Here is an 8,229-nt window from a genome sequence, read left to right on the forward strand (position 1 = left end):
GTTTTGATTGGCATTCCTGATGCCTTGATCCATTTTCTTTCAATAAAATTTTTACTTTACTGATCAAAAAAAAAATTAGATTAGGTTTAGTCTTTGCTATATATAGGGCTTATGTGTTAGCCGAATTTCTCAGCTTATTCATTAATCAAATTGTGAGTTTTTATTCTCTCTTGAGAGTCTTCGAATTCTTCTTGATTTTTCCAAGTCGAATTCAATTATCGACGTAACGACGAGTAAACCAACCCTCGTCGGGTGTCATTCATCGTCCCCGAGTTGCTGTGTCAACATCACATTAGGGTATAGGGAATTTATTCGCCTATATCATTTCGTGGGTTATATTAAGAGGTTTTGGGATTTTTCCATCCGTTTGTTCGTTTCCAAAGTTTTCCATCCCCTCTTCTCTCCTTGTCTTTCTCTCACTCCACACTCACACATTATGTAAACTTCGCCGCCGCCACTACAATGCCTCTGCCGTCGACCCATCGCTCATCCTCCATCCAATCTCCCGCTATTCCACTGCCACCGCCACCGCCACCGCAACGGCCGTTCCCGGCGACTGCGAGTGGACTCTCCTGCAAGAATCCTTCATCTATTTTCCCATGATTTTCGCCGCCCCGCCGCCATCCTTTCCGCCCTAATTTCTGAGATCCGGCGTGGCGGTCTTGCGGAAGTAGAGTTTTGGGGAAAAATGGGAGGCGATAGTGGAGAACTCGAAGCACGATTCTGGGCGGCCGTCATTTGACGCCGGAGATCGAGGCGGCACGAGTCTGAGCAGCTCAAATGTCTCGTCGCCGCCGGAGCAGGAGCTCGCCGTGCTCATAAACCAGCCACTGCAGCGAAAGGGCAAGTTCCTGCAGGCGGTTATGAAAGCGGGGCCGAAGATGTCGCATTCCGACCTCAAGTACCAAAGAATTGTGCTCCAATGGCAGAACCCTAAATTGAAATTTGGCGATTTTCTTGGATTGTTGAAGATGAGGAAATGTGGGAGAAGTGCAGGTGAAATTTGCGAAATTTTTTCACAGTAGTTTGGTGTATGGTTAGAGCTAGCGTCGTTTTCTCTGACATGATTGCCGCAATGACGATGCCGACAACGCTGGTGAGGAAGAAGGAGGTGGTGCCTCTGTGTGTAGAGAGAGAGTAGAAAGGGGGTGGCACTAGCAACGTTTTTTTTCTTTCTTTTTTTTTTTAATTTTTTTATTTAAAAAAGCTTGACAAAACGACGTCGTTTTATATGACCGCCGGCACGTTCACGTCTGCAAATTCTAGGAGACACGTCATCTAGGATTTAAAGGATGGTCAACGCATGTGCAAATTGCAATTAAATTAAAAGGTGATGTATTGTGGAGCTATTTTTTAAGGTTATGTGCAAAATGCAAATTTGGTGATAGTTCGTGTAATTTCCAGTCATTAACCCAAAATTAAATTAGGTTAGGATAGATGTGTGCGACGAGTATCTATAGTATTAAGGTGCGTTTACTTTGGTGGTAAAAAATTTATTGGAAAATGATGGATAAGAAAAGATGAGAAAATATTATCCGTCTCTCTCTCTCTCTTTTTTTTATCCTATGTTTATTAGAGATGAAAAGATGAGAAAATGTTGAAAAATATTTTCACACCCCTACCTTAGAAAAAGAGTGAAAAGGAGCTGCCGAAGAAAATATTTCATTTTGTTTGAAGAAATTTCTCATCATAATAAATATATGAAAATGATAAAAAATGAGTGAAAAATATAATTTTTCTCTCATTTTCTATCAAAGTAAATACACCTTGGACAAAAATAAAGTGACGACTTGTGTGTGTGTGTTGGCCAAGCGGTAAGGGGTTAATGCCTAAGGCCAAAGGTCTTGGGTTCGAGTATTTGTGGCGTGACCTTTTAATTTCTTTATTTGATGCTGTAAATTTATCAAAAAAAAAAAAGTGACGATTCAATTTGATAGCTATGCCTATGCGTGTGTATGTAAACATTCATAGGCGCGTGGATCAAGTTCTTGTATAAACCTCGACTCAGGAAAGCCACCCAACAAGTACTCTTTAGATAAAAAAGATTATAGGAAAAAAAAAGATCAATAAAGAAAAAAGAAAAGAAAAGAAAGAAAAATGAGAAAGGAATGAAATCTATTTTGGTTTTGTTTAGTCCCTAAAAAAACGAAAATGGCAGAATCAGAAGCATACCTACCAATTTCACAATCCATCGATTGAGCGCATCAAAAAATTGCGAACATCTCTCGTCAAACTGAAATTGATTCTTGGACCGTGCCTAGACTGCGAGAATTGGCTTAAAATTGCCAGATTTTACCCACAAATTTATGCGCTTAACACACGCACAAGTTAGCTGGATAATGAATTTTGTTTCCTGTTGATGGAGTTGAACAGATCTTTTCCTCAATTGAATTCATGTGACGATGAGAGTGAGAATTGGATCTGATCTGAAAGACTGAAACCCCCTTAAATTTCAGCTCTGGAACTTCACTCAAATTTCGCAAGGTAAACCCTCGATGCCGAGCTGAATTTGAAATTTTTTGAATTCAGAATTAGTCAGATCTGCAAACTGATCTTTGCTCTCAGTGATCTATATGAACGAACGCCTGTCTCCCAAGAAAATCCTAAACATAAAATAATCATCTACTCATAAAGCAGGAGAAGACTAGGGTTTTGTAGGAAACCTCAGAAAGGATTCAAGACCTGCTTTCAGAAAATATCCGATCGTATCAATTAGTATCTTAATTTCTTTATAATTGATTATTTATTTGTATTGTTCATTAGTTCATCTCTTTCTTTCTGTCTCTGTGTGTTTCAGTTACAGAATAGAGGATCGAGGATGAAATGAATTCCACTGCTTCTAATACATTACTGATTGTAATTATATGTTGTAGAATGTATTATGTATGATTGGAATTGGAATTTTCATTTACAAATATTTGAAGGCAGCTTCAGTTATGGAATATTAGCTGGAAGGTCCATCCACTGGTCTGATAATTATGGCAATCCTGTGAAGTGCAGGTTGGAGAATTTTCAGTTGCTGTGCTAGCTGTATATACGAATATCGTATCACATCTCTGAACACTTGGAAGACATGCATGCGAAGCATCGAAATGGACCTGGGAATGGACACAGGTCAAATACTATGGGGATGGGGGGTGTCGCTGCTGCCTCACGAATTCCTCCTGAAGGTTCAATGAGAGGTTATCGGATGTACAATTCTGAGTACCGGAACTATAATCGTGGTGGTTATGGAAGTGGGGGTCACCCGAAGCAATATCAACCACCTCTGCCTCCTCAAAGGGAGACCGACATTTTCATGGAAGCTGGAAGGATGGCTGCTGAGTATTTGGTGTCTAAAGGCATGCTGCCACCAAATGCACTTTCAGGAAAGTGGCAAAGTGATGGCTTGAAAAACCAGGTTGGCAACTTTCAGGGTTACAAGTCTAATGAAGCAGAAAAAATACAGAGTTCTGTGGATGGCCGTGCATCAGCTCATTCCCGTTTGGGAAATGCTGCTTTAGACGTAGGTTCAGGTAGGAGAAAGTATTCTGATGAATATAATTCAGTGGGCTCTAGAACTTCTATTCGAGGAATAGAACGAGGAAGGAAAAGAACTGGATCCTTCAAAAATTATGGGTCGGAGGTTAGTAGAGAACTGGGAAGAAGTGGATCATTGACGGATAAGATTAGAACTTTCCACGGTCCAGAGGCAGAGAGTGATGCTTCTTTTGGACATTACGGAGATCAGCCTGCTGGTAAAGATGGTAATTGTGAGATGCTTAAGTCATCTCCTGATGAACCAGCTCGAGAAATTGAAAGTGAAACTCAAATGGTCTCTGGATTGGAGAAACGTAACCTAGTGGAAGATGCAGATGTGAATAATAGTATTTTGAGTAATGAGAAGTGTCTAACATCTGATGCAAGTGCCGAAGCCACAAAAAAACCTGATAATGAGTCGGAGTTGGTTAAAGCTGTAAATAGTGATAATGAATTGCAGCAAAAGAATGATGAGAAAAAGGAGGTTGCATCTTCTGGAATAGAGGATACTTTGGTTAGTGAGGACCATGTTGATTTAGTAAAGCAGTGCAAATTTGTAAATGTTCCTACTAAAGCTCGTTCATCATTGACAATGAAGGGTCTGAAGGGTGATCAGAATCCCATTAAAGAAGAAGATGGCATTTCCAAGAGAGAACCTTTGGAGGATACTGGGGTGCATATTATAGATGTTGACGTTGAGAATTTGGCTGGTAATGCTGCTACTCATCAAAATCATGAGCTTAAAAGCCTTCCGTCAGATGATCCCACTTTAGAAAAAGAGATGAACATTACATACTCAACAAGGTCAGCGCCGAGCATGAGGTCTGAGTCTTTTGCTGAAAGATCTTTATATAAAGAACAGCAACAAGATGAGGGGCTGTCAGGTTTTGGAAGGTCAAAGTCTATGCTAATGGAGCGAGGTGAAAAACGGGCAATAGATTGTAATCCTGATGGTAAGGATGATTTTAAAAAACTTAGACAATGGGTTCCTCTGCAGGATGCTCAATCTATTAGCTCCCCTCCAATTTCTAGCTCAATAGAAAACAAGCCACTATCACAAGAACCAAGTACTTCACAGAGTGCTCATCTGGCCCCATCTCTTGATCATAATAGTTTGGATATTTCACTATTTCCCAAAGATAATGCTGACTCGTCTAAGTTCATGCAAGAAAAACAGCTGTTTCCCAGTTCATTTAAGACTTGTGACCTGAATCTTGTTGGAGCTTCTGATGTCAACGAGAATCATGATGCCGATCCCATGCATGTTTTTCCATCTATCACCCAAACGGGAAAAGCAGCAAAACCTATTGATGTTGATTTGTCCATGGGTAACAATGGTAATATGTCGAATAAAACTGGTAAGTACAGTGTCAATGAGAAGGATATTGAGGTTATAGATTTGGAAAAGGAATCTGCACATGAAGACAAAACCTATGGTAATTCAGACAGAAGGTTAGTATGTTGATCAAACATGCATACACATACTTGTTAAGTACTTCTTTTTGGACACACAGAAAGTAAGGAACACGTAGATGTTGCTATAGGTAAAAGATTTCTTCGCTTTGATAGTTATATACTTAACCGGTGGACAGGAGCGATAATTTATTTTACTGCTTTTGTTTCTTGTGCCTTAATATTGTTATGTTTTTTGTCACATTTTACCCGCTTTATGATTTGCTATGGTTGTTGATATATGTCTTGGTCATTCAGGGGAGATACTGTATTCACTGACCTGGATGGCTTTCCTAATAATGTACACAATGCTAACGGGATGCCTGACGTTCAGGACGGTTATGGACTTATGATATCGGAACTTCTTGGAAGTGACAGCCCAAACTGTTCTTCTGTACCAACAGATTTAAATTCTTTGCACAATCACATGGCTCTACCAAATGCAGAGGTAATGGGATTGGCTCTAGGTCCCATTGTTTAGTTGTGATGAAATTGAAGGGCTCAATATGCATTTCCTTGTAATCAACAGGGAACTACTAATATTTGGAAAATGAAAAAAATAGTACTTTCGCAACTCATTTGGTGGACTGACTTGATTATCTCAAATACCTTATATTTGATGCCTTCTATTAGTCAATTCATATTTTTTTTCTCTCAAATTATAAATGACCAATGAACAATACCTCATCTTACTTATATTACATGATATATCTTATTCTATATTTGTTGCAGGGAATTCTTGGCGATGATGACTCAATTTATATGTCCCTGGGCGAAATACCAATAAGTATGCCTTATATTTTAATTTTACGATTCATCTTGTTAGCTCACTGCCATTGCATTTATTTTCATAATAAATTCGTCGATGGGTAATCAACCTTACAACACAATATGAAATTTATTTATATTCTGGCATGCGTACTAAAAAGAATTTCATGTTTCAGTTGTGCAACATTATCTAGGACAAAGATCCATAAACGCCTCTCTCTCTCTCTCTGGACTAGAACTAGTGAACTTGAAGGCAGATTCCAATTCGAATTAGCATATGAGTAGTTGTCTAGGAGTAGGCTGTAGGCTGTAGGCTGTAGGCTTGATCTGTTTAGACTTCTTCCTGAAATCCGAGCATTTATAGCTAAAGAGTAGTGGGAAGTGGGAAAAATTTGGTATTCAATTTGTTGAAAATAAAGGTATGGCTATTGTTGTTGATAAACCTCCTTTATGACATGGTATTTTCTCTGGGGACCAAGTTTCTCGTTGTAAATTAAGCTTTTTTTTCTTATATATATATATTTTGTCGTCTTTATCAGTGACACGAATCCTATTTCTATGGACAAATAGCAACTGTCCCTATGTTCGTCTAAAAACCCAAACTTGTCCTTTCGGCAGTTTGCATAAGCTGGTTTCTTCACTTGTTATTGTTTAAAAGTTGCAGCCTTGGGATTTTATGCACAAGTACATCTCTGATAATTTCATTCATGTAGTATTGTCCAGCCACAGGAACTAACATAGACCTTTTTATTATAGCAATAGTTTGAGCTTGAATTTTTATTTTTTATTTTATTTTTAAGGGCACAATAATCGGGATACCTAATAGCATGAAATACATGAAGTGTTTTGGCGTGCACCGCCTCCCTCTCTCTTTCTGATCACGTTAATATTAATTTGTTGTAGGCATGCTGGGAGCCTGGGAGCAGCCGTCGCAGGACTATGGGAAACCATTTTGAGCATGATAAGTACATTGATATCAAATCATGGTGCACTTGTCCAGACGTGCGCAGCTGTTGTTGCGCTCGACCATTTCTTCCTGATGTCTCATCAAGTGTTGATCAAGTGATGCAGTTGCAATGGTTACCTGTACTTGACCGCGATTTTTATCCCATCTCCGTTAATAACATGGATTGTACCGGATTTTAGTTGGATTTATGGTGTAGAGTACATCAGGAAGATGTGAAAATGGTTATTTTGTGACCGCGGATGCTCCTTAAAACCAGAATGGTGATTTTATGTATGTAGAGGAGATACATGATCATAACCATTAACAACTATATAAGCATTCTGTAACTTGTATTCCAAAGCTCCTTTCCACACAGGTTTGGGAGTTGGATAGTGATATAAATATTAATTGGCTTTGCAACTTAGAGGGAAAATGAATCAACTTTATTTGAAAGTTGGTAGAGTCTACTTCTGGGTCTTCCTCTCACCTAATGAAGTTAACTACATTCTTCACACTTTATCTTCGATGGAATTTCATGCTCTTTTCCTTCAGGTACCAACTACGCAATTGTGGTAAACAACTATAAAAGATTGGGTTATGTTATTCAGTTTAAGCTTTTAAATTTGTTTGGTGAAAGGAGAATGTTAATATCATTATACATTGTGTTTGATTGCGTAATAAATTTAGCATGCGGTTAATAATTTGGAGCCATATTTGAGGCAAATAAAAGATTAGGTGATGCGAATGTGAATGAGTGATTAAAGAGAGTTGTAAGTTAGTATTTGTTTATTCATTTATGGGTCTTTCCGCACATGCTACACAAAATATACTCACTTTTTATAGTATGATGTGTGAAGAGATCCCCTTCAGTATTAGGGCATTATTAGCTAATTTATAGAAGAACAGTGATTGCTTCAATGGACTAATAAAAAGGATGCGCGAATTTTGGTTGGCTGGCCCAAATCTACTCGTCTTTATATGATATAAGTATGAGTATTACTCCTAATTAATAATGATAAGGATGAAGAAGGCGGACACGCGGCGCCAGATAATAGGGTGTCATACGCCACGTTTATGTCCGCACACGTCTCGAATTACAACCCAAAATTATTAACCGGCACACTCGCTCCTTTATCTTCCAATTATGCACTTCACTTTCATTTCTCACGTCAATATACACGTTTTTAATAAAACAAAGTCGCACACAAAATCAGCCACCCTTCAATTTGTATACAGATTTTAAAATATATTTAATATTCTTTGAAAATCACAATTTACATATACTTTTCTATTTTGCACTTATTTCTTGTTCCACATATTATTTGAATAAATATTAGATAAAATTATTATTATAATAATAAATACTTTAATACAATTTCAATAATATATTAAACTAAATTTTGGAACATTTCAAAAAAAAAATACTAATTTTGTGGAATAACTTCAGATTTATTTTGATCGAACCATCAAGAATGCGTATATGATTCACATGCTTGATTTTTACCAAATCTGTAGTCCGATGACTTATTTAAACCAATTAAAAT

General features: G+C 37.9%; 1 protein-coding gene across 3 annotated transcripts; it reads left to right on the forward strand.

Moving 5' to 3' along the window:
- The first annotated feature begins 2,052 nt into the window (after positions 1 to 2,052).
- LOC130986087 (uncharacterized protein At4g26450) lies at positions 2,053 to 7,105 on the forward strand. Of its 3 annotated transcripts, none has more exons than XM_057909367.1 (5): positions 2,053 to 2,484; positions 2,798 to 4,971; positions 5,230 to 5,419; positions 5,704 to 5,758; positions 6,643 to 7,105. In XM_057909367.1, exons 2-5 carry the CDS (start codon positions 3,074 to 3,076, stop codon positions 6,693 to 6,695), a joined length of 2,196 nt encoding a protein of 731 aa, XP_057765350.1. In that variant the 5' UTR covers positions 2,053 to 2,484; positions 2,798 to 3,073; the 3' UTR covers positions 6,696 to 7,105. The 3 variants fall into 3 exon arrangements, with proteins under 3 accessions (XP_057765350.1, XP_057765349.1, XP_057765348.1); XM_057909366.1 differs by having other exon boundaries at positions 2,996 to 4,971; XM_057909365.1 differs by having other exon boundaries at positions 2,054 to 2,484; positions 3,001 to 4,971.
- The last annotated feature ends 1,124 nt before the right edge of the window (positions 7,106 to 8,229 follow it).

Source organism: Salvia miltiorrhiza, chromosome 5 (genome assembly GCF_028751815.1).
Source record: "Salvia miltiorrhiza cultivar Shanhuang (shh) chromosome 5, IMPLAD_Smil_shh, whole genome shotgun sequence".
In the NCBI taxonomy this organism is placed as follows: Eukaryota; Viridiplantae; Streptophyta; class Magnoliopsida; order Lamiales; family Lamiaceae; genus Salvia; species Salvia miltiorrhiza.